This window comes from Camelus ferus, chromosome 18, assembly GCF_009834535.1.
Source record: "Camelus ferus isolate YT-003-E chromosome 18, BCGSAC_Cfer_1.0, whole genome shotgun sequence".
Taxonomy (NCBI): Eukaryota; Metazoa; Chordata; class Mammalia; order Artiodactyla; family Camelidae; genus Camelus; species Camelus ferus.
Window position 1 is genome coordinate 10,603,654 of NC_045713.1, and position 25,762 is coordinate 10,629,415.

The 25,762-nt window shown below is 57.1% G+C and overlaps 1 protein-coding gene and 1 long non-coding RNA gene across 6 annotated transcripts in view; one reads left to right on the forward strand and one right to left on the reverse strand.

Moving 5' to 3' along the window:
- SDK1 (sidekick cell adhesion molecule 1) overlaps nucleotides 1–25,762 on the forward strand; it is a 718,389-nt gene that overhangs the window by 635,390 nt on the left and 57,237 nt on the right. For all 5 annotated transcript variants that reach the window (XM_032459946.1, XM_032459947.1, XM_032459948.1 and 2 more), the window contains 5 exons: nucleotides 1,276–1,374; nucleotides 15,030–15,224; nucleotides 17,524–17,725; nucleotides 22,020–22,123; nucleotides 23,554–23,624. In XM_032459946.1, the coding sequence (XP_032315837.1) occupies nucleotides 1,276–1,374; nucleotides 15,030–15,224; nucleotides 17,524–17,725; nucleotides 22,020–22,123; nucleotides 23,554–23,624 (671 nt within the window). The remainder of the gene's footprint in view (nucleotides 1–1,275; nucleotides 1,375–15,029; nucleotides 15,225–17,523; nucleotides 17,726–22,019; nucleotides 22,124–23,553; nucleotides 23,625–25,762) is intronic.
- LOC116657511 lies at nucleotides 9,409–11,331 on the reverse strand. Its single transcript, XR_004312634.1, has 3 exons — nucleotides 10,952–11,331; nucleotides 10,319–10,819; nucleotides 9,409–10,198 (listed from the first exon to the last, which is right to left on the reverse strand). It is a non-coding gene; the product is annotated as an uncharacterized LOC116657511 (long non-coding RNA).

Below are 25,762 nucleotides of genomic sequence, written 5' to 3' on the forward strand. Positions count from 1 at the left end.
TGCCGTTCTAATTCTGTATTGATTGTTCCATGCTCGTGGCCTCTTACCTGGGAGTCAGCCAGCCATTAAGTTCCAGCAGGAAGTCCCCAAGCTGGCCACACGCTGACACGCCTGTCCGTTCAAGTAAATGCATTTTACGAGGGCCTGCTATTCGAAACATAACTGGTTTTGAATCGCCGGTGCATCGGACCACGCAGGAGGACTAGTGCCCGCATCTGTGGACGTCAGCTCTTGGTTTTCTGGGCCAGCGCGGGAGAGGGGTGGTGTGCCCAAGGGAGAAGCCGCTGATTACAGCCGTGTCATTTGGCTAATCACTGTAGCCTCCTTTTGTAGTTGGGAGGGGCCTGCGGCCTCCTATTGATCTGACAGCTACTTTGTGGGTGTCCAGCCCAGGAGAGGAACAGCTCGGTCCAGCGGAATCTCTTCTTTGACGCGGGGTGCCCTCTACAAAGCCACTTCGTGGCTGGTCAGCGAGACTCACACAGCTCGCACTCACGGGCCCCCCAGCGCAGTTCCCGGGCACTGCTTTTGAAACCTGGAAAGTGGATGAGCCGGATTCAAAATGAGGAGTTTCCTCAGCATCATTAGGGAGACACACAGATTCCAAACACCGTTTTGTTACCAGGTCCAAGCTCCTGCTGCTCACCAGACAACCAGTAATCAGGAGAGAGGCACTAGGGCAGGGAATAGCAATTTTATTCAGAAAACCAGCAGACTGAGAAGGTGGGGGACTCGTCCTGGAGAACCATCTTCCTCAAGTCAGAATTTAGGCTCCTTTTGTACTGAAAAGGGGAGGGGTGTGGCTGGTTGTTGCAAACTTCCTGGTGTTGGAATCCTTTGTTCTTGAAACCGTCCTCGTGGGCCAGGGCATGGTGTCCCTGTAAACGTCCAACAAGACAAATGTTATTCTCTGCTCTGCAACTTTTTATCTCTATATGAAGGAAAAGTGTCAGACCCTTAAAGGTCAGAGCCTTGAGAATGGGCTGTCCTGTCTATTTCAGGCTCTAGGTGACATTCTTCTACAAAAGGTGCAGAACCAGCAGGACTCAGCCCAGAAGACAGAGCCCAGGGTTAGAGCCAAAGGAACAGGTCTAATATGGAGCCACATTTGCTCTTCCCTATTACAATTTTCCCAAAACTTGGAGTGACTCGCCTGTAAGTGGTGTCACTGTGGCAGTGACTGTGCTCGGCCAGCCCGCAGCATCCTGCGTCGCCGCATCACACGCCCAGATAACGTCCTAGTGGAGCCTGCATCACTGTCTTCTCTCCCCCCAGCCCCAGGCCCCCCCGTGAGGCTCGTGTTCCCGGAGGTGAGGCTGACATCTGTGAGGACCGTGTGGCAGCCCCCGGAGGAGCCCAACGGCGTCGTTCTGGGTAAGGGAGCGGTGCGACTACCAAGACCGCAGCCCAGAGGGAAGGGACGACTAGGTGGATTTCGTCTAATTTTGCTAGATGGCTAAGAGGTTAGAAAAAACCCTGTCGACAGCCGCCTGGCGCTTTCTGAGCAGAGAGGCTTTGACCCTTTGTCTCCTGCGCTAAGTGTTTCTTTGCAGAGTGAAATCACATTTTTCTAGCCCAGGATCTTTCCTGCTTGTTTGCAGTTCAGGGCAGGACCATCTGTAATTGACCTTTTCTCTGCTCTGAAATAACCCAGTTACTCTGATGTATGTTTGGGAAACAACCGGCTAGTTTTCCGAGGAAGGTTCCCGCCCGGGCTTTGCTCCGAGGTCCCGGGAACGTCCCTCCTCTGCGGCAGGGCCTGCGCGCAGTCCCTGGAGGAAGTTCCCCGAGGGAACAGCATGCTTGGGTCCCAGGGAAGCAGTGCACTCATAACCTTCCGTTCCGAGGGCCGGCTCTGATCACTTTGATGAGAAGCCTTAATTTGTCCTAGTTCCCCAGAGGTGGCAAATTTTATTTTGAAAAATCATGGGTCCCTTTGTTTTTTCACCCTTTCCCTGTGACCAGTGAAGGGACTCAGACATGCCAGGCATCGCGTACAGAGTGGGACGTGAGGATGAGATGTCCCCATCCTTGAGGTGCGGACAGTGCCGGGAGGGAGGGACACTGGGGACACTACTGTGTGACCGGCGAGGGGGTTGGAGGCTCCGCTCGGTGTCCTACACTCCGCCTGCTGGGTTCGGGAGGTCGGGGATGGGGGCTATTTTGAGAATGAGTGGCTTCCAAAGCCTTGAACAGACGGCTGCCTTTTGCCCATGGGTGCGTGGACAGGTCCCAGATGGAGCCGTGGGCTGTGCGGGGCTGGCACCTGCTGGGAAGACCTGGTGGGTGCGCCGGAGGTGGCCAGAGGCCCAGACCTTTCAGAGTGGGCCTTTAAAGGCCAGGCACCGGGCACGTGTATTCAGCACTGAAAGATGGTGTTTACCTCTGCCTCCCTGCAAACAGACCCGCAAACATGCCGGCTTGTGTTCTGGGTGATTTACAGTGAGGTTGTAAACATGGGCTCATGAGTAGGCAGCAAAACGCACACTTAGACCTGCTTTTGACATGAGGATTCTGAGATTTGGTGTAAAAAGGGGGTTCACTTCATTTAAAAAAAAGTTTGAAAATCTGTGCTGAGGGCCATAGGGAGTCACCCAGGGACCTTGAGCAGTGAAGTGACATGATCAGACTTGTCGTTTAGAGGATGACTGGCAGCCGGGGGAGGGGACAGATGGCTGACAACTGCAGCGGGGCCTGGGGCTCGGGAGCCATCGGCACCTTCAGATCCGCTCTCTCCTGCTGCGGGTCCTGAAGTCGCAGCTAGGAGCGCTCTGCTGGGGGAACAGCCCCGCCAAGCTAGGTGACCCCTGCAAGTGCCTGCTCCTGAATCACAGTCAGCGGCTGGAGGAGCCTCTGGCCAAGGGCGCCTTGCAGATCCTGTGCCCCTGAGAAACTCCGGCAGGCTTGACTCGGGCCCTGGAGCCCTGGGCTCTGCGGAGCTGACGCCCCCGCGAGGGTTCCCGGAACCCACACAGCGCCCTGCTGACAGCCTTTTCCAGAACAAGCAGGTGAACTGTCTGACTACCCAGGGGACACCCTGGCGTGCTGTGCAGCAGGAAATACTTCTACAGCACTAGACACGAGATTCTGACCTGTCATGTCCTGCCCCGGGAGTCTTCAAGAGCGATGCTGTCTGCGAAGGAGCAGGCGTCCCGGGCTGCTGAGGGCGGAGGCGCTGCCGCCCCGGGCTCCCTGCGCTGCCCCGGCCGGACCCGGCTGGTCCCAATGCTGTGATCACCTCTGCGTTCTCCGCAGCCTCCCGGCCGCTGAGATCAGTACTGACAGCAGGGCTCCACGGGGGCGAGCATGGGGAGAGGATGCATTTCACGTGTGTTTCACTCTCAGCACGGACAGACCTGCGCCCTGACTCTGCGGCCGTGACTTTGAACTGCGCACCCAAGGTCTTCCCTGCAAACCTGGTGAGGTTCCGGCCTCAGCAGCACCAGGCCGTTCCACTTGCCTGGGCCTTTGCCAGGACAGACCACCCCCCACCCCGGCCTCTGCTTTTCCTCGGAGGATCTCATCGGTGGTCATCTCTGCCTGCAACCATGCACCTCACTGTTACGGGGTCTCTGACGTCGTTTTCCTGATCATGAAAGCACACGTACAATGATAGTTCAGGTCACAAGGAGATAGCACTGCACACTCACCAGATTTAGAACCACAGAGCATCTGATGAGCCCAGCAGAGGTGAGGCTGTGGGGAGACCGTCTCCTATACTCGTGCGGGAGCTGGAGCTGGTACAGCCACTCGGGGGACAGTCTCGCCTGCGGGCACCCATGTCCTAGCCAACATCCCCTTCCAGATCTTAACCCTGGAGAAGTCCTCACCCTGGTTCCCATGGAGAAAAGCACAAGGCAATTCACTGCAGAGTTGCTTTAAACAACAGAGAAGAAAAAAGGAACTGGAAACAGTCCATACGCCCCCCACTAAGGCGATGAAGAGGTGAATCGTGGGCTATTCGCACTGCAGAGGACGTGACGGCAGTTCAAGTAACGAACAAACTCACAAACATCTGTTGAGTGAAGAAAGCAAGTTGCAGAAGAGTGTGTGTAGCATGAAGACGCCTCTGTAGATTGAAAACTCTGCAGCCATTGCTGTAGGTCCTCTATGGGCACATGTACCTAGCAGAAGTGTAATCTGGCAAAACCTCAAGATTTGTTCAGTGTCTGATGAACATGTGGGTGTGTGATCTATGTTATTCCAAGTATTCTTCTGCGTGTTTGAGATATTTTATCATTTAAAAAGGACAACCATAAAATAAAAATAGCCCATTCGCTATACTTTTTTCTTTTTTTTTTAACTTTTTTATTGAGTAATAGTCATTTTACAATGTTGTGTCAAATTCTAGTGTAGAGCACAATTTTTCAGTTATACATGAACATACATATATTCATTGTCACATTTTTTTTCGCTATGAGCTACCAGAAGATCTTGTATACATTTCCCTGTGCTATATAGTATAATCTTGTTTATCTATTCCACATTTTAAAATCCCAGTCTGTCCCTTCTGACCCCCCCGCCCCCTTGGCAACCACAAGTTTGTATTCTATGTCCATCAGTCTGTTTCTGTTTTGTATTTCTGTTTTGTTTTTTTTTCTTTCTTTCTTTTTTTTTTTTTTTTTTTTTTAGATTCCTCATATGAGCGATCTCATGTAGTATTTTTCTTTCTCTTTCTGGCTTAATTCATTTAGAATGACATTCTCCAGGAACATCCATGTTGCTGCAAATGGCGTTATGTTGTCGGTTTTTGTGGCTGAATAGTATTCCATCGTATAAATATACCACAGCTTCTTTATCCAGTCACCTGTTGATGGACATTTAGGCAGTTTCCATGTCTTGGCTATTGTAAATAGTGCTGCTATGAACATTGGGGTGCAGGTGTCATTTTGAAGTAGGGTTCCTTCTGGATATAAGCCCAGGAGTGGGATTCCTGGGTCACATGGTAAGTCTATTCCTAGTATTTTGAGGAATCTCCATAGTGTTTTCAACTGGCTTTCCTTGCTCCCCTCTCCCACTCTTAATGGTTTAGATGTCTTCTTTTACAATTTTGTGTTTATTCTTTTTGCAATTCATGACAGTTGCCTCCTTTCCAGTTATAAGTTTCTCATTTTTGTGGCATCCTGCTTCTTTTCTATTTAGAGTAGACCTGTGAGTATTTCTTTTAGCCTGGGTTTAGTGTTGCTAAACTCTTTTAGTTTTTGCTTGTCTGTGAAATTCTTTATCTCTCCCTCTATTCTAAAGGATAGCCTTGCTGGATATAGTATCCTAGGCTGCCTCTTTTTTTCATTCAGGACTTTGAATATATCTTGCCACTCCCTTCTGGCCTGTAGTGTTTTTGTAGAGAAATCAGCTGAGAGCCTTATGGGGGGTTCCCTTATAACTCACTCTTTGTTTTTCTCTTGCTGCCTTTAGGATCCTTTCTTTATCCTTGACTCTGGCCATCTCGATTATGCTATGTCTTGATGTGAGTCTGTTTGGATTGTTCCTGTTTGGGACCCTCTGAGCCTCCTGTACTTGGATATCTGATTCCTTCTTTAGATGTGGGAAGTTTTCAGTCATGATTTCTTCAAACACCTTTTCAATCCCCTTTGTTCTTTCTTCCCCTTCTGGGACCCCTATTATGCGAAGATTGGCACACTTTATATTATCCCGTAGGTCCCTTATATTGTTTTCATTGTTACTTGTTTTTCTCTCAGCTGTTCTGATTGGGTGCTTTCTGTTGTCCTGTCTTCAGGTCACTTATTTGTTCCTCTGCATTATCTAGCCAGCTTTGCACAGCCTTTAGGTCAGCTCTCATCTCAGCAAATGAGTTTACTAATTCTACTTGGTTCTTCTTTATAGCTTCTATTTCATTTTTGACATATTTTATATCTCTAAACACTGTTTCTTTTCGTTCCTTCAGTACTTTGATCACTCCTTTTTTGAAATCTTGATCTAGTAGGCCATCCATGTCTATGTCCTTGATCATGCTTTCAGGGGATTTCTCTTGATCTATTAATTGGGAGTGATTCCTCTGCTTCTTCATATTGCTCATATCTCTCTGGCACTGTGGCTTAAGGAGTATCAGTTATCTAGTTCTCCTGGAGATGCTGTGCTCTTAATGATTTTATCGAGAGGTCTTTGTGTCTTCGCCCTGTTTCACGAACTCAGCTTGCTGTTTCCAGAGGCCCTCTGTTGGCACCCACGTCTGTGCTGCTCCCAGTGGCTATCGGCTAGCAGATTGCGCCCCCTCCCAACACTGGGTCTGGAGCTGAGCTCTTATCTGGTGGGTGGGCGGGTCACTCCCCCTCCCAATGCCGCAGTCAGATGCTGCGCTGGGGCGAGTCAGATGGGCAGATCACACCCCCCTCCCAGCACCGTGGTCAGGTGCTGCATTCCTGCCAGGAAGGTGGTTGGCTGCCCGCCCTCTCCCAGCACTGGTTATTCCGCTGCTTTGTGCAGCTGCCCGATCCGCCTCAGGTCGGCGCTCTGAAGGTGGGCTTGGGGAAGACCATGGAATGGCCTCCTCCCTGCTCTGTGCCAAATCTCAGCTCCTTGTTTGTCTTGGTGGCACAAGTTCTCTAAGATGCCAGGGCAGAAAGATCCTATCTGCCTTGGGCTATAAACAAGTCTCAGTCCTGCCTAGGAGTCTCGGAGGCCCTGGGTGCGGATTCAGGTCTCGGCCACCCCCGCCCAGGCGCTGCACACAGAAGATGGCGGCTGTGGCTGTGCCCCGCCTCTCTTCTCCGAGGAGGACCAGCGATGGTGGCACAGGTCTGAGGAGACAAAGGCTACGGCGCCCTCCCCCCAGGGCACACCAGCCTTGTTGCTTTGCTTTTTTCACAATTTATGGGGGACCGAGGTTGTTCTGCTCCATATCCCCTCCCAGCGACGGCGCACAGCCCCCTGCAGTCCTCTGGGGCTGCCTCAGTGCAGCCGCCGCAGTCCTCCACCCGGCTCGGGTGGCCTGTCCTAGCCCCAGCTGCCGGCTCGTGTCTCGGGCTGGGTGTCGTGGGGACCCTCTATGCCCGTTTAACTCAGATCTGTCAGTCAAGGGGTGAACGGGGCAGATCAGAGCCTCAGAGGCTCCCCTTCCATCCTGTTGGCCTCTCTATTGGATGGGGGAGACCCAGCAAACGAGCGCTGTTCCTCCTTTGCCCCTCCCTCCCCGTGGGATCCCCGCACTGTTTTGCTTTTTCTTCTTTCTTTTTTCCTTTTCTTCTACCAGATTTTTGGCGTCTTTGCCTTTTGAAGAGGGCAATGTTCTTTCGGAGTTCTGCAGGTGCTCTGGTTGGCTGAGTAGGTCTGTAGATGTGAGTTTTGGTGTATTTGTGGGAGAAGGTGAGCTACGAGCATCCTTCTACTCCACCATCTTGCCTCCTTGTTATATGTTTTTCAAAGGCAAAATTCACAAAATAACAAGAAAATGAAAATCATCTGCAGTTCCACCATCTAAAAATAATGTCAACATTTTTCCTTCCAGTCAATTTTCTAATATTTTTGCTATAATATGTTCCATATGTACAAAGGAATCTCGTCATTCTAGTGTATTTGTTACAGTGAGGAATGAAATAACACGGCTGTCCCCGCCACCTACTTTAAGACGTGGAACCCTACCAGTACCACCGAAGCCCCAGCAAAAGGTAGACCCTGGCCTGAATTTCATGTTTGTCATTCTTTTATTTTCCTTTATGATTTCACTGCAGTTGTATTTAAGCCTAGACAACCCAGTACTAGCGTTGTGTCTTGGAAACTTTATGTGAGTTCCTGTTATGGATTTTTCCATGGCTTGATTTTTCCTTTCAACCTTGTGCCTCTTGCTTGTCTCAGGGAGGCATCAGCTGCATCTCACGGCTCTCTGACCATGAGCTTCTGCGCTTGGCAGAGCAGCCATCCGTTCTCTGATGCTGGGTACCTGGGGAGCTTCTAGTAGGTCTGTGGCAGCACAGCCTGGTGCACCTGTGTGAGGCCTCTCTGGTGTGGACACCGGGCACAGCTTCGTCAGGTCAGAGTCTGCACATTCTCAACTCTCCACAATGACGCAGACTGTTTTCCTGAGTGGTGACACCAGTTTGCACACCCGCCAGCAGGCAGAAGGATTCCTGTCCCTTGATGCCTCTTTGCCAACATTCCACAACATTCCATAGACTCAGACTTCGACGGTGGTGGCGTGTGGTTTTATGCTGGGTCTGCTCGGTGGCAGATGGCCTTGGCCGTCCCTGTCCTCTATCCCTGGGCATCTTAACATCTCTGAAATGCTGTTCCCATTTCCTCTTCCACCCCTGTCATTCCTCCTCTCTTGACAGTTCAACCATGCACTTAGAAGGTTTCCATTTCTTGATATCATGTTTATTGTTTTTAAATGCCTTGACAGGAGAGTTGTCAGGACACCTGGTTGACCACATTACCAGTACCAGAAGCCTTCTAAATATGCCTGTATTGTGTGAACTTCCACAGTAAGAACATATTCAAATATTGTTAACGTTTCAACTCAGATAAACTATAACTGAAAATGGAGGAATGTAGATCATCTCCCAAGTTTTACCACCATAACTGACGGTGTGACTGACATACTTAGAGGTGAATCTTCACAGCACTTCTGCTGGTTTCTTTAGGGTATAACCCTGGGTGGGGAGTAACTAGGAGACGGTGTTAGAACATTTTTAAGGGTCTTCACACACATTTAAATTTTCTCTCCAGAAACACTGTGAATCAGCCCACGTCACCCCAGCCTCACCAACACTGGACACTAACTCAGCCAGGTTAATAGGTAAAATGAAATATTTATATGTTGGGGGATTTTTTTTTTCAAAATTTCTGGGCCACAAGTATTTTTTTCCCTTCGGGAATTTCCAGTTTACGCCCTAAATTAGTTTGCTGGGGCTGCCAGGAGTACCACTAAGCGGGCGGCTTCAACAACAGAAATGTGCTTTCTGTCAGTTCTGGGGGCTGGAGGCCCAGGGTCGAGGTGTCGGCAGGGTTGGTTCCTCTGCGCCTCCCTCCTTGGTGTGCAGACGGCCGTCTTCTCCTGGTGTGCTTCTCTGTCCTGACCTCCTTTTCTTATAAGGACACCAGTCCTCGGATTAGGGCCCACCCACATCACCTCCTTTGACTGTAATCACCTCTGTGACGACCCCATCTCCACACACGAGCACATTCTGAGGTCCTCACGGTTAGAACTTTAATATATGAGTTTTGGGAGGACACAGTTCAGCCCAGCAAGTGTCCTTTGACCGTTTTCTTTTCGGGACTCTCTTTACACACGGGTGTTATCCTAAAGACCAAGGGGATGAGCAGCCTGGCCCTGAGGTCTGGTCTGTGTTGGAGGCCCGGCCCTGGGGTCAGGACCTCTAGCTCAGTAAATATTAGCCAACGCGATCATTAAGAATGTTGTGTGACTGGATTCCTGGGCCTCGGTTTTTCCCCAGCCCTGGAGAGGGAATAGGGTGAAGCCCCTTGTGAGAGAGAACTCAGAGCAAAGCCTGCCACGCACAAACCTCTCCTGGAACCTTGTGGTGGCTCGGTGCTTCGCCCTTTCTCTCGGACTAGAGAAATTCCGTCTGTATCGTGTTGCGTTGTATTCACGTTAACGTTTACTTTGTACTCGCCGACGGTGTGTTGCATGGACTTGTGCTCCGTCACCCTAGTGATGGAGCAGAGGGTTCATCCCCGAAAGACAGTTTGGGGTTAGGTTACAGGACACTCCCCAAGTGCTGAGAAGTTTGGGTTTAGCTCCGTCATCCCCGGGAGGGGTGGGGTGGGGTCACTGAAAGTCACAAAAACCCATGTAAGGAAAGTGTGGTACTCTGATACTTGGAGCAGTCCAAATAAAACAGCGCCCTGCCAGCCTCCGACGTGGCAAACATCGCGTCTGAGCCTCCTCTGTGGTCCTGACATTTAGTTGTAATTGCAGCATGCGTTGTCTGGGTTACCTGCCACCTGGGTGTTACCACAGCCAGCGCACTGAATTATAGATGCTGTAGGAAAGATGGGGAAATAGTTTCTAAAGATTCAGATTGGTGTTCATGGGGGAGAAAGGAAAACATCTTTTTGCGAGACTCACTTTGCATCCAGGGGCCTTGAGTCAACGCTCCGTCTCCGGCAGCACGGCCTTCTGTGTGTGTAAACACCCCTGTAGCGGGTGCTTTTGTGACCTGTATCAAAACACGTTCCTGCATCTCCAAAAGAGATTAACAGCATGAAGTGCGGGAGGCGCCTAGAGGGAAAAACTCTTGTTTATTTGCGTAAATATTTTACCAGGGAGAGCTCTCAGCATTTAGACCCTTCCTTCGGGGGATGCGCCAGAGCCACCTGAGTGCGGCCGTTTCTCCCTCACCTGCCAGCTACTCTGCGATCCTTTCAATGCTTTTAAGCTAAAGTGATGCATGTGGTCCTCCAACCTGTGAGGGTCTGCCCCACCAGACACACTGGAACCTCCCCTCCACGCAGTTAGAAGTCGGCCTGCCTCCTCCAGTTTATCAGAAAGGGAATTCAGAGCTCAATTGAAGAGAATCTGTGTTTGCAAATGTGCAGTTTTGAGCCACTGTGGGTGGTGCGCCCCAGTCTTGCCACCCTACTGCCCACCCCACAGCTTCTAGGGGGTCGGGCCCCACACTGCGCCTCCATTCTCTGAGATCGGGCCAGACACTCAGGGAGCAGCCCCCAGCCCGTGACGGCTGGGAGTGGGGGGAACAGCACTGCAGCCCCTCCTCCAGCTCCAAGGGGGGGCCCGGGTTCCCAGAGGGGTCACTGCTTCCCCCTGCCCTGCCCCCTTCCTTCTTCTCTGTGTCCTGGGTCGAGGAGCCCTGGAGTCTTCAGGGCTCAGGCAGAAGTGTCCCTGGAAGGGAAAGTACCTCGTGTGAGGCAAAGCCCCCGGCCTCCTCCACCCGCCTGCCCCTCCTGGCCGCAGGGACCGGGACATCCGGAGCACCTTGTCTTTGTGTCGCTTGCCGCCCGGCGCACACTATACCTTTGCAGCCGGCCGAGCGCCCTGGCCTGGCGGCTGTGGCTTCAGGTCCCGCTGCGGGCAGCCGGCTTGCTCCCCGCCGCCCCGGCCCCGCCTTGGGCAGGCGCCCCAGGGCTCTTCCAGCCCCCCAGACTTCTTTGGCCACTTTCTGAAACGACACATCCCCTCTAGACAGACTGTTGCCACAGCGGTTGGGGCTCAAGTCGAGCCTCTGTCCCACGGCGGGCCGCTCGCCGCGTCTAAATGCTGTCTGGTTTCTCTCACTCTTCCACAGTCACCTTGAAAATACCTGCTGAGTAGCCAGATTGTTTTCGAGTTTGTTTCCCTTTTCCTGAAATCATCAGCATCCTATCGTGTGAGAGCAGGAGCGAGGCCTCGTGGGAGGAACTGGGGCTCTGATGCTGGTGATGTCCTCTGAGAGCGAGAGGACACGCAAGCACACACGCACACGTGTACACACACGTGCGTGTGCAAACGCGCACACACACACAGGACACCACCTAGAAGCATACGGCGACGCACCACCCCGGGCCCGGGGAGCGAGGCGGGCCTCTAAGAGAAGGAGGGCTCGTCTGAGGGAAGGCTGCCCGGGTGGAGGTGTGGGCAGGGCAGGGTCGCCCGGGGGCCCTGGGGGAAAAGGTGGAATGGTTGTTCAGAAAGCAGACGAGAGCCAGCCAGGGGAGGAGAGCGGATGTTTAAGGAGAGACTGGGTTCCATTTAATCCCCAAATCCCAGTTCACAAAGATGTGCCTTTGAACAAAATCTCAGTTTCATCACAGGGTGTTGAGCTCCAGCCACAGAAGAGATGAAAATGTGGCGGAGAGTGAGCGACAGTGAACACACACCTGCGCGCGTGTCCTTCTCCTAAACGTGTGTGAGCCCTTGTAATTCAGCCCTGCCGGGTGAGAGGTGACTGGGGTTAACGAGGAGTCTGAGTCGCCCACGCGACTCCCCGAGCTGCGAGGAGCCCGTGAGGGAACGCAGCGCGGTGCTGTGGGGGGCTGGGGTGGGGCCGGGACTCCCCAGCTCACTGCGTGGCAGCGGCCAGGCCGCAGCGTCCACGGCACTTGGAGGGCACGCTGATGGGGTAGTTTCTGCTTCTCCTGCCTTCTCACACGCTGAGAAAGAAACTTGGTCAGCTTGGTCCTACCCAGAAACTCCGTGTGTACACAGAGGGGCCCAGGCCCCCAACACCCATACGTTCGTCTGCTTCTAACGCAAAGCTAACCTCTGCTGCTTTGGGAGGGTTGGTGTCTCGGGATGGCATTCGAGTGCCGAACTCACACTGGGCTGCGCCTCCCTCTTTGAGGTCTGTAAAGTGCTGTGTTTGGTCGTGTCTTCCTGGTAGCCCGTGTCTGCCTGTGGTCTTGTGCTTGACTGTAAAATTTGGTTTGTCTTTGAAAACATTTTTTCCTTAGTTTCTTCCTTTAGTTCGGAAATGTGCAAGTGATAATGACGTGGGTCAGGGCTTCTGTTCAGGGCACAGACTGCCTTTCCTTCAGCAGTCAGGTGGAAATAGGGGCCACGACCAAGGACCCTGGCTCCCCGGCCCCATGTGAGGCTGGCTTCAGCCTCTGTGTACAAACCACAACCCCATGCAGACAGCGCAGCCCCGGGACAGAGGCCGCCTCCCACCACATCTCATCTCTCCTGTTTGCCACTTGAAATCTGCCGAAATGGGTACCGTGCTTCACCCATAGCGTCACTGCAAACCCCGACGGTGTAAAACTAACAACACGACACCTAAAAGCTGGAGGTGAGTGTCCCGAGGAGGTCAGAGGGGACGTGAGGACGCAGATTCACAGCGCTCCCACAGCAGCGGGCGAGCTTCAGAGGGGAGTTCAGGGCCGGCACCTCGGGTCACAGGGACAGAAACGTATTTAAAGTGTAAAGGCACAGCCGGGGGAGCGATGACAGCAGCGATGTAACTAGTCTCGGTGGCGCGGCAGACAAGGTGGCGGTAAGAAGAAGGGTGCATTCTCCGCTGTTGCTGGCGAGGAGCCAGAGGCGCTGCTGAGAAATGAGTCAATCGCATGCACTGTAACTATTAGGAGTGAGTGCAGAGAACCGAAGACAGACGGAAACCTGCATGTGCCGAAAAGACAGACAGAAACCCGCACGTGTGAAGACGCCAGCGAGTGAAACAGGAGCAGCAGGACCCCGCCGGCTGCAGGGAGCCGCGCATCCCCCGCGGAGCCCGACCGCAGCTGCAGCAGGCCTTGTCCCCCGGAAACACGTCCACATGTGGCCCACGCCCAGGACGTGTGGCCCAGCGTGCCGGCATCCAGCCCGGGGGGCCTGTCCCTTTGCTGGGAGACTGGGGTGGGCGCAGTGCCACTCAGTGGGAAGTGAAGGCTTTGGAGCCAGGCAGACACGCGGCTCAGCCTGCACTTTGCTGGCTGCTTTCTGTGTGACCTCACGCTGTTGACCGCCCTGAGCCCCACTGCTCTGTGGCAGAGCGAGGAGACACGCTCCCTGTGGGCCCATTGGAGGCTCGGGGGACAAGGACTGTTAGGAGTTCAGCAGGAGGGGCTCTGCCATGGTGGCCGCACTGACCACACTGCCCTCATCTTCAGGATGTGAGGTGTCCAGGAGCCTCAGAAGCTTGGGATTGGGGTCCTGCCATGCCTGAACTCCAGACAGCCCCCCAGGATCAGGCAAGGGCAAGGGAAGGTCTGGGAGAAGAGTGGCCGGACACTGGTCAGTGGATGGGAAGGGACAGGTGTCTAGGAGGACAACCCAGGGTGGTTGGTCGCCGTGGCAGGGAGAGTGACCATCAGAGGCAGAGCAGTGACTGTGACAGGCACTCAAGGGCCCTTTCACAGTCTCACAAACGCCCGTGGGTCACAGTCACTGTATACAGGTCAGAGCGTGCCATCCCTCAGTTTGTGTGGTCGAAATAGTGACCAGCAGAGGTGGGGGCTTAATGCTGGGGTACACTCTGCAGTGTCTGACCCCTCGGCATTGTCCTCCTGGCCTCCCGTGTGGCGGGGTGGGATGAGGCTCCTAACACGGGTGGACAGATGACAGTGCAGGAGCCGGCTGATGCCAGGGAGTTCGGCCACCGATGGGGCCGGAGGACGTGTGCGCAGGAGGAGTGAGAAGGCAGAGGTGTCCCACTGGGAGCAGAGGAGGCCAAGGCGATGCCAGCCGTCCAGTCCCTGAGGCCCATCTCCGCAGGGGCCATCCCTCCCCTGGAGACCCTGTGGGTCAGAGCTGGCAGAGGGCCGGCCTGGGGCCCCTGCGAGTCCTCGTTTAGCTGGGCAGTCTGCGGTCACTAACGGTGGGTGCCCCTGCCCCGCCACTTCTGGTTTTGGTCAGGGCGGGACTTGGCAGCTGGACCACAGCTGTCTGCGAGCCCAGAAGGCCGGGCAGGGTCTGCAAGTCCACCTACCTCGTCAGACGGAGACGGGCGCCCTGGGGTCCTGGAGGGAGAGGCCTCATCCTCAGTGACGTCTGATCAACTGTGAACCCTTGAAAATCGAGGGACTCTGAGACCTGGTCAGAGATGGGCTCCTGAACTGAGGTGCAAGCTCCCTCCTGCTTCTCCGACGGCGGGAGGGCTGTTCCAGGTGGAGCCCCCGCTCAGAGCGCACGGCGGGGCCTGCAGGAGGGAGCCCGGTGTGCAGACAAGCAGGATGATGGGGAGGGAGGCTGACTGCAGCCCGCACTGGCCACTCCACTGGGGAGAACCTCCTAGCAGGGGGCACTCCAGGCAAGGACACCCTTGGGGGTGGGGGGCCAGAAGGCAGAGGGGGCCACGGCCTCTGCGCTGCCCCGTCGGGAGCATCCGCGGCTCCCTGGGCCCACTGGGCACCGGAGGCCGCAGTGAAGATGGCTGTCTCCATGGCCAGCTCCACAGAGGGCGGAGCGGGACCGGGTGTCAGGGCACTAGCACTCGGAGGCCCTCCCTTCCTCGCCAGCTGCAGCTTCCCTCCCTGTGGCCCTGGTCTGCCTCTGGCGCTGGACCCGGAGAAGGAAATGGAAACACAGGGCTCTGTGGGGGGTTCGTGGGTGGTGGGACTGTGGGGCTCCCCTGTGGGCAAAAGTACAGCTGACCAGTACCCTCATGCCCCCTCAGGGTACCAGATCGCCTACCGCCTGGCCAGCAGCAGCCCCAACACCTTCACCACCGTGGAGGTCGGCGCCACCGTGAGGCAGTTCACGGCCACCGAGCTGGCCCCCGAGTCTGCCTACCTCTTCAGGCTGTCGGCCAAGACCAGACAGGGCTGGGGGGAGCCCCTGGAGGCCACTGTCATCACCACTGAGAAGAGAGGTGAGACCCTGGGGCCCTGCGTGCCTGTCCCCCAGTGGAGGAGGAGGGGCTGGGCTGGGCTGGCAGCCCGCGGGGTCCTGGGTCAGGCCCCGTGGCCTTCTGGTGGGCGGCTTGGGCACTGAGCGGTTGTTGAATGCCCGCTGAGCCGTGTCTGGAGCTGGACACACGGGCCTGCGCTTCTAGGTTGGAAGAAAGACATGCAGCTCAGAGAGGCCTTGTAACTGGCCCAGGGCTGCGCCGTCACCCCGTTTGAGGGCAAGCTCCCTGACAGCGGGTGCCTGGCCTGTGACGCCCGAGCTGTGGCCCGCCTCAGGCACGTCTCAGCAGCCGTGGTTTCTACCCTCCAGCTCCAGGGGGCGCTGTTTCTCAGGGCACCTCCTCTGCCCCAAGCGCCAGCCGAGCTGAGTGGGGTACCTTATCTAGTTAATCCTCCCAAAGCCTGGGGAGAGACGGGAGGTGAGCCCCGATTCTGCAGAAGAGGATGCTGCTCCCTGCCCAGGACTCACAGCTGTGGGGCCTCCACCTCCATAGGCTGCCCGGCCGACCTTCCGAGCTGTCTGCTGCTGGCTGCTCTCAGCCGGCTCCTTCCTCCAGGGGCACAGCCCTGGGTCTCTTACACAAGCGGCTGGGGCTCCAACTGTGTGGTCCTCTCCCTCCCTCCTCCCCTCCCTCCTCCTCCTCTTCCCCTCCCCCTCCCCCTCCCTCTTCCCCCTCCCTTCTCCCCCTGCCCATCTCCCTCCTCCTCCCCTCCCCCTCCCTCTTCCCCTTCCCTTCCCCCCCGCCCATCTCCCTCCTCCTCCTCCTCTCCCTCCTCCTCCTCTGCCCCTCCCCCTCCTCCTCCCTCTTCCCCCTCCCTTCTCCCCCTACCCATCTCCCTCCTCCCCCCCCTCCCCCTCCCTCTTCCCCCTCCCTTCTCCCCCTGCCCATCTCCCTCCTCCTCCCTCTTCCCCCTCCCTTCTCCCCCTGCCCATCTCCCTCCTCCTCCTCTTCCCCTCCCCCTCCTCCTCCCTCTTCCCCCTCCCTTCTCCCCCTGCCCATCTCCCTCCTCCTCCTCCCCTTCTCACAACTTTCATCTTCTCTATTATGAGTTGGAGGGACAGAGGAAGCTTGGAGGTCACCAGTGATGCCAGAGCTCCCCGCTGGCTCCTCCTCCCCTGAGGACACGGCCAGGCCAGCACTTTTGGTGTTGAGGGAGCAGCCAGGGCTCTGAGTGTCCCGCTCAGGTCACCCAGAGCTGCAGGCTTTGCTTCTTGCTTTCTTTCTCAGAGTTGTTGCAGGCCCTTCTGAAGGAGGAGAAAGAGACAGACTTGCTAAAGATTTGATGTGACTTAAGTTAAATCCAGTATTGACATGAACTCCCTTGAGGAAGCACCCTCGTCCCCTGCCCTGCACCCCGTCCCGTGCCCAGGACCACTGGCACCACCAGGGCCTGCAGGTCCTCAGTCCAGATGGCTCAGGAGGAGAGAGCCCAGGATAGCTTGGCCAGTAGGTCCGGGAGAGGGGCCTTTGAAGGGAGGCAGGACTGGGGCTGCTCCTCAGGGAAAGAGGAGACCCTGGGGCCAGAGTGCGTGCTGCAGGAAAGGATGCTGATTAAGGCAGATCCTAGGGCCCCTCGAAGCCCGACAGTCAGCTGCTGCTCTATTACACCCCATGCGTCCTGATCAGAATCAATACTCTTCATGATAAACAATTAAACAACGACTCTCCCTCTGTGGGCTTCCTCTAGTGAAATCAATGGGGTGAGGAGATGGGGTGATGGGCCAGTTACCCACACTCAGAAGCCAGGTCCTATGCTGCTCCCTGCAGCCCAGTCCCCCGCCCTGCAGGCCCCCAGGCAGCCCCGTCCCACACGCCTGTAAGGTCTCAGCCCACGTTGACTTCCAGGGAGAGGGAACCAGCATTAAAGATGCACTGACCCCAAAATCAGAAAGAAGGATTGAGTTGAGTCCAGAGGAACTTGGAGGTGCTCGGGGAGCCCAGGGGTCACTCAGAGATGCCTGGGAGTGACCACGTGCCGTTGGGGAGCATGTGTCAATTCACCCCCTGTCTGTGTGTTTGTCTGTTTCTGCTCTGAGGATGGAACAAGCAGGGTCTCCAATCAGATCCAAGCTGGGCCCCGGCCAGAGTCAGCTGTCGGAGACCCTCCCATCCCCTGAAGCCAGGAATCGCCTCCAGATCAGCTAATCCACGCCGCCAGCCCTCGTGGGCGGCCGCAGTGCGCCCCGCTTAGCCTCACCGGGGGCCTTCTGGGGACAGGCGGCCTCACACGTGTCCCTGAGCTGTCTTCTTTCGGTTGCAGAGCGGCCGGCACCCCCCAGGGAGCTCCTGGTGCCCCAGGCGGAAGTGACGGCCCGCAGCCTGCGGCTGCAGTGGGTCCCAGGCAGCGACGGGGCCTCCCCCATCCGGTACTTCACTGTGCAGCTGCGCGAGCTGCCCCGGGGAGAGTGGCAGACCTATTCCTCGTCCATCAGCCACGAAGCCACGGCCTGTGTCGTCGAAAGGTAGGCAGAGGGCCAGGAGGACCCTCCCGCCCTCCTCCAGCTGGCCCCTCCTCCCCCTCACCGAGTAAGGAATCTGTGGTGCAAAGAGAAGCTGAGACCCCACGTCTCTTCTTCTAGTCGCTGCCCCCCGGTGCCGGGACCCAGGACTCCTGCCTTGTGCAGCCACTTCCCAGTCCCCGCAGGCCTCTTCCCCACCTGCCCTTCCGAGCATCCCCTCCCTGAACGGGTGGTTTGCCCATGCCAGGCCACAGGGGTGAACCGGCAGTGGGGACTGTAAGCCTGGAAGTGTGGGCTGTGGCACCTTCATCCCCAAGGGGCAGATGGAGGGGGGAGAGGCGTGGGGGAGGAGCGGCCCAGCCCACCGATGTCACTGTGTCACTGTGTCACCATGTCACCGGCCGGAAAGACGGCCTTTCTTTGAGCGGGGCTCCTACTCAGCAAGGCAGACAGCTGCCCCGCGGAGCTGTCAGCGCTCAGGATGGCTGATGGGGGTAGGAGAGTGTCCCCTGAACCAGCTGCTTAGGGCGCCACTGGGTGGGACGGAGGGGCCGCCAGGCTGGACCCCCCACGCCGTGTCCTCCAGGCCTCTTCTCACCGCCCAGCCGCTTTCTGGTGGAGGAGACCAGGGCTGAGAGGGGTTAGGTCGCCTGTCAGAAGCCTGCAGGTGGAACAGTGTAGACGGGCGGCCCTACGCAGCGACCCCAGGCCCTGCGTCCTCACGGCTGCCCAACGGCAGCCCCGGCCTGTGAGGGGGGCCGCCCTGGCGTCCTCACTGTACTCCCCCAACCCTGTTTTCGCCACCCTCCGTTAGGCTCACGCTCCAGGGATGGGGGGGAGCTGCCAGCAGTGAGTCCCCTGTCTCTGTGGGTTCTAGAACCCTCTCCAGGAACTCGTCGGAGGCTGAGCCCTTGGTTTCCTAGGTGGGCCAGGGCGCCTCTCACCGCTCAGAGCAGGCACCTGCCGGCGCCGTGCAGAGTCATTTCACATCCTTCAGCTCACGAGTCCCCTCGACAGTCTGGAGGGAGGGACGTCGTCCTCCCATCCCGCGGCTGAGAAGCAGGGTGAGAAGTCAGTAACTTGCCTGCAGCCTGCCCAGCCATCATTACCGTCACTGCTGTCACCGCCACCGTCCTCGCCGTCTCCACGCTGCACAGCGCCCGTCGTCCCCAGGGCCGTGTCCCCATGTGGCCCCGCACAGCGGCCGTGGGGAGACACAGACCAGCCTTCATCGTCCCCCGTCTTGCAGCTGAGGGAGCTGAGGCAACGACGTGGCCACACTCCCGCTGCACCCCCACTTCTCCACAGGAGGAGAGGGTCCCTCAGAGCCTTGTGGTTCTCGCCTTCCCTGGGCCTGTAGCTCAGAGCTCCTTGGACACAAACTAGCACAACTGTGATGTGGTGGAAAAACGCGTTACCCTCCACACACCAGGCTCTCAGCAGTGTGGCCGCCTCTTGGTGGCCATGGGGCCTGGAGGAGTCCCCTGGAAGCCTGGGTTTCTCTTTCCTGGAAGACGGGGCAGGTACGTGATCCTGTTCCTTTCAGGTCTGCGTCGAAGATTTTCCTCAGGTACTGACAGCCGCGAACTGGCAGCCGAGTAATAAGGCAATCCAAGAGTCAGACCCCACCCCCGCCCAGGACCCCGCCAGCACCCCTTTGAATGACAGCCATAGAACCCACGGGACACAGCCGCCACCCTGCCGACGCCACCCCCCGGGGCCCGCGATTGTCCTGGCGCCCCCCAAGGGTCCAGGGAGCTCGGCCGGGCGGGCCCTGCTCGCTTAGCAAACCACAGTCTGGTGCGCTGGTGCTCAGCTTAATTCGCATGTGCCCGTGGATAGAAATAACTTCTTTTTTACCTCTTTGTGTAACCGGCTGAAAGAAAGAAAAAAATAAATACAATCCAGCTGCCATTCCTGTGCTGGGGCCTCCTGAAGTCACGCAGACCGACTGCGCTCGGGACCTCACGATGGAAAGGAGGGTCCATGACTCAGGACAGACAGTCTGATTTGATAGGAGAGACTTAATTTCCAGGACCAGGGCACACGCTTCCTGCCCATCTACAGAGGACGCGTCACGGGCAGAATTCCGGGAAAGCAGTATTTTATACGCTGCCAGCACACAGCCTCCCTCCCTGCTTAACAATCCTGACAGCTACGGTTTCCTTTTTTTTTTTTTTAAACATTCTTTTGACATTTTGCTTTTGCCAGTTGCATGAAATCTGCCAGTGGCCAAAAAACATAGACGTTGAAACAAAAGTTTAAAAAAGGAAAGTTTAACCATCTAAATCTAGTGGTGCGTGTGGACCCAGCGCGGGGGGAGGGGTCGGGCTTGAGGGGCGTATCTCGGCATTGTCGGCTTCTGGCTGGTGGGTGCATGCCAGAGAGATGCCGTTCAGTTTTAGAAGGCAGGGGCTCAGAGCACAGAGCCACGTGTGTATTCTGGGCGTGACTTCGGATAGAACGGCGCTGGCGTGAGCTCAGGTGATGGTTGGTGCCCAGCAATTGTGGGCCCTGCTGTTCCTCTGAAAGTCCCTCTGTGGCAGGTGCTAAGGGCCCCAAAACAGGGGCCCAAAGGGAGTCACCAGGTGAAACAGCAGGGATTCTGTTGGAGTCAACATGTGCTTGCCTCCACTGGATTATTTCTTTTAAACTTTCTTCTGTGTCTTTAAAAATAAAGCCACACTAAAGATAGGGTAAATTCGGCCATAGATATTATGCATGGGTTCCATATTCTTTGTGATGCAGATAATGAGTTCTCAATAAATATTTTCAGTGTCTTAAAGATACGTCAATATGTAGAAGCAGCAGTGGGTGGCTTCTACAATGTTCAGGGCTCGTATATTTGATTATTGTAACCAAATGGACGAAGGGCTCTGTGGAGCTCCTTCCATTTATAACCCTGTGGGAGGAACGTTGAACCACAAGCCATGTCCTGCCCACACCCCCACCTCACAGCACAGTGGCTGTGGAGGTGACAGGTGCGGCCGTGACATCAGGGGACGCATCCGAGGCAGCAGAGCACAGATTTGCCTGCTAAATGCGTGTGGCGGTGAGGGCTTTGCTTAGACCGGCAGGACCTGAGGGCCGGGGGAGGGAGCGTCTGGTGTGACCTCGGCTCTTCTGGTCTGGGAAATGGAGAGGATGGCTGAGCCGGTGCCTGAGACACAGCCGCTACAGGAGGGAAGAGACAGCATGCAGTTTCCTTGTCTGCTCCACTCGCAGTGAAACATATGGGCGGCCCCAAGCAGCTGGCCAGCTCAGGGCTGAACAAGGGTGCGTGAGGGACGGTGCCACTGGTGAAGATCTGGGCGTCGTCCACACGGAAGAGTTTGTCTGAAGTCTTAGTCATCAGCGTGGCACACAAGACCCAATAAATACAGGGTGTCTGGATGGATGGACAGGTGGATAGATGGATGGATGGATGGACGGGTGGATGGATGGACGGACAGGTGGATGGGTGGATGGAGGGGTAGATGGGTGGATGGAAGGCAGGCAGGCAGGCTGGCTGAAGTCGTGGCACAAGAAGTGCCAGGATCGGGGGGTGCTGTTAGTGTCCCTAAAATCTCATCAGTGGGCTGAGGGGGGACATTTTTTCACACAGATGACCGACATTGCTTGGTCTTATTTAATGTGGCAGGCAAAGGTTGCAGCAAGGCAGTACCCCTGTTCCAGTCCCCACCCAGCCACTGACCAGTCCTTCGGCAGAGGCCGGGCCTCTGTCTCCCCATCCATGAAATGTGAATAATAATGACTCGACCCCACAAGGCTATCGTGTGGGTGAAATGGGGTCGTGCTTGCCAGGTGCTTGGCACCACATCCGGCTCAGTGAGCAGGGGCAGGGGTGGACCTTGGAGCCAGGCCCCCAGCCCGCACCCTCCTCCACGAAGAAGTGCTTGGGGGTGAACGGAGAGGTGAGCGAGGTGGGCACTCACCGCGCCCCAGATTCCCACGAGGGCTGGTGTGATTAGCTCCTCCTGAGAAGTCCTCCGAGCTCCTCGGAGAGCAGTGACTTGCTGCGCACGCGTGTCTTCAATTACAGGCGGTGCCGGTTCCTTTCCCGGGAGCCCGCAGCAGAATCTCCTTCCCCCGGCCTGGAAGTTCTGCGCTCCCCTCCCCCCCAGGGGCTCCTGTCTCCCTAGACTGGCCAGGAAGCTGGGGCCCGGGAGTGATTCAGCCCCCAGCCCAGGATGTCCTGCCCCTCGCTGCCGCCGGGGCTCGGGGCGGGCAGCTCTCACCCGGGCCCCCAGGCCAGGCAGGGGACTCTCCTCAGTCACTCCTCTCTTCCCTGTTTCAGGCTGAGGCCCTTCACCTCCTACAAGCTGCGCCTGAAGGCCACCAATGACATTGGGGATAGTGACTTCAGTGTGGAGACAGAGGCTGTGACCACACTGCAAGACGGTGAGCAGTGGGGCCCCGGTCGGCAGATGGGTGCAGCCCCCTTCCCGCTGCTGCCTTTGTACCCCCAACATTGGCTCTGAGAGCCAGGCCCCACTCCCGTCTTGAGCCGGGAAAGCATCACTCAAGGGAGCAGGGTTGGGGGTGGCCGTGGGCCGTGGAGGTCAAGTGGCAACACACATCTCAAGGCACTCCTGCACGGCCACGGCCGCACACCAGGACTTCCAGGAGATTTCTTGGATTGGCTTCCAAACCCCTACGATCCATTAGCATCCCAGAAGGTGAACGATTAATAAGGTCATTAAAAAGAAATGTCCTGGGGTAGCTGGGTTCTAAGAGGTTTTCCCCATTTTTCTCATCCACGAGCCATCCTCATTTGCCATGTGACAGAAGCCCAGTGAAGTGTGGAGGTGAGACCCACTAAGAGCAGCAGGTGGCTTGTCACCCGCTCTGTCCTGCTTAGAGGAACTGGGCCTGCGGACCCACTGTGAGTTTGTGTGAGGACCTGGCCAGGCCCAGAGGGACCTGGGAGACAGCGTCCCCCAGTGCATCCAGCAGACGGGACAGGCAGGTGCTCGGAATGGACATGCCTGCAACTGCGGGGCAGATGCTGCGGCCCTGGTCCCCAGCTCCAAGCCCGCACTCTCAGCTGGCCTGCCAGTGCTTTACAATAACCCCAGAACACCCCCAGGCACTTTCCCCAGCTACCGCTGCAGTGGAAGTGTTTTCAAACCAGCGCACCTCCGCCGGCTCCCCCCGGACCTTCCTTCTTCGGCTCAGCTCTTTCTATAACCTGGGGGGGGGTAACTACTCCAATCTGAGGCCTCGGGTGACCTGAAGGACCAGCTAAGGGGTTCTGGGGACCCTTATTTGCTGCAGAGCAGAGCCACCACCGAGACCCAGACCAAGGCAGATGTCCCTCCAGCCACAGAAAGTCCGCCTCCTTTCCTGACAGTCACACCAGTGTTGAAATCCAAGAGCACGGTGGCCTGGCTTGATTATTTGTCCTGTTCAGAAGTCGCTCTGAATACCCCCAAAATGATGTTCCTCATCCTCTGGGGGGCAGGGGGTGGCCCCGGAGGAGACTGGGACCTGCAGGGGCTCTCTGGGCACCTCCGCTGGCATGAGCGGCTCCCCGTGGAGAGACCCAGACACCCTGTTGTCTTGTGGGGTCTGTCAGGGAGGGTAAGGTCGGGGACATGATGTGGTCACCCTCCTAGGATTGAGTCCCTTCTCTGCTGGTCACTGGCTGGCCGGTGGGAGAAGGGCGTCCCCAGGGAAGACAGAGGGGCCAGAGGCTGGCTTGTCAGCTCCCCAGGCTCTGGGGCACTGGGCCTGGGCCTCCTCACTGGGACCTCGACAGAGCTGGCCCGGCCAGCGGTCCAGCGCAGCAGGACCATCTAAGCCTTGCTTTCTTCTTCCTTGGATTTCAGTTCCGGGAGAGCCTCCAAATTTTATCTCCGTGACCCCACACACCACCTCGTCTGTGCTGATCCAGTGGCAGGTAAGGCCTGGGACTCCCACCAGCTTTTGTAAAACCCCAACTTTGCACAGTGTGGTCGGCTGGCACCTGCTGGGCCCCGTGTCAGGGGTGAGAGGGGACAGAGGGGACACCCCGGGCGGGTTGGCACACCGTGCGGGGAGGTGGTGTCCAGTGTAACATCCACAATGGGACAAGCATGACCTTCGTGACAACCAGAATTAGGAGGGACCTGCAGGTGGGCAAGGAGGGCGCCCAGAGCACCAGAGGGGCTGCCCGTGCCAGGCCAGGGGACGGCACACACGGGGCAAGGCTCCCAGGGCAAGACTGGCTCACGTCCTACAGGACTGTCATTTCTACAGAAATTATTTGCAACCAGACAGAATATCAACAGAATCACATGTGTCTTCTGTCAATTCCAAGTCTCCAGTCCAACCAAGGCACCGTGTCCTAAATAATCAAGCACCCGCGGGCCGACGGCAGTGCTCTGACAGGGCGCGAAGGGACACGCGGCCCTCTCTTGGCCTTATTTCCAGTTCCAGGTCACTTCTGCTAATAGCAAGGTGCACTGGGGCCGGAAATAACAGAGGGGCCGAACCAACCAAGGAAGGCTGCCCAGTCAAGGGGCGCTGCTGGGAGCTGGGGAGGGCGTCCGGCCGGCCTGCAGGCTGGTTGCAGGAGCCGGGTGGAGCTGCGCCAGGCCAGCACACAGACTGATGGGTGGGGGCCCAGGGCAGTGATGAGAGCCCGGTCCCAGCTTCTGGCCAACAGGGATGTTCCTAAGTCCAGGATGGGGCTGCTCTCGGGGGCGGGGGCGGTGCCCACAGCCAGCGGGCCGTGGGGAGGGCGGGCGCTGTGGTCCGGGTTCAGAGCCACGGCGAGCTGAGGGCTGCCTCGGAGTGACCGCTGCGGGCTGGGGCTCCTGAGAGTGGTCTGTGTGGGCATGAGGGTCTCCTCCAGGGTCGTGGTGTCGTCCAGACAACGTCAGCGTCATGTCCAGAATCAGAGGAGGAAGGAGACGGTTTTGGAGGTCCCAGGCGGAGCAGGAAACCGAGGGTGAATGGTGGCCTGGATGTGGCTGTGGAGAGGGGAGAGGGCCTTTCTCGGCCAGTGGCTGGGCTGGCACAGGGAGAGAGGGAGGCACGTAAAGGGGCAGGGACGCCAGGAAACCCGGAGGAGGCTCTCGGGAACTTGTCCCCAGTGGAACACTCCTCAGGGCCCAGGAGGGGACGGTCCTGGGGTGGCAGTGCCTTAGCCTGCAGGCCCGGGAGGCAGAGCGTGCTGGACGCCCCGCGCTGGGGCCGGGCCGAGGGGTGGCTTGAAGGTAACCGGGAAGGACGCTGGAGCCAGGAGACAGGGCTGAGAGCTGGAAAAAGCAACATGCCCCCTAAACGGCTGGGCGGTGACCACAGACTCGCGCACGTTCCTGCTGCCCCGCTTCCCCTGCAAGTTGGTGGCACGGGGAAGTGCGAGGTGGAGTCACGTGGAATCTAACAGGTTTGAGGTGTGAAAGTGGCAACGCCACGTGGGCGACCTAGCATGACCCGCCACGCGTCCCAGCATGGGGCACGGGGTCTGGGCCGACGGGGCTTCAGTTCAGAGGGCAGAGTCTCCTTCGAGAGGCGACCGAGTCATCCTGGGCCGCTCGCCTCTTCTCGTCGCTAAGGGACAGCTTCTCAGAGGTAATGGGAACCTTTGAAGGTGATCAAAAGACATTTCCAAATGTCCTCCTGGTGAACTGAGAATTCACCACAGTGATATTTTGCAGTTTCTGGCCTCACTGGAGCGCTCGGGACTGGATGGGAACCCAGGACACATCAGCCGGGGCCTCCACCCGCTGCCTCGGGGAGCCGCAGCCCGAGTGCCTCTCTGCCCCAGGAGCGCCAGGGGCCAGCCCTGGTCTGCAGACCCCAGCGTGCTGTGGCGTGACTCTGAACCCCAGAGGCCTCTCTGGCCCCCGGCTCGTCCTCTGTGAAAACAGGAGGTCGATGGTGACCCCTGAGGTCGCTGCAAGATCGCTGATCCGAGGCCCGTTAGGCCTCTGCACCCCAGGCTTCCATCAGGGCCTCTGGTGGGAGGTGGGAATCATCCACAGGGGAAGTTTGAGGTCTCAGGCACTTCCGTTTCCCATCTTCCGCTGGCACGGTCCGCGGGAAGCAGGC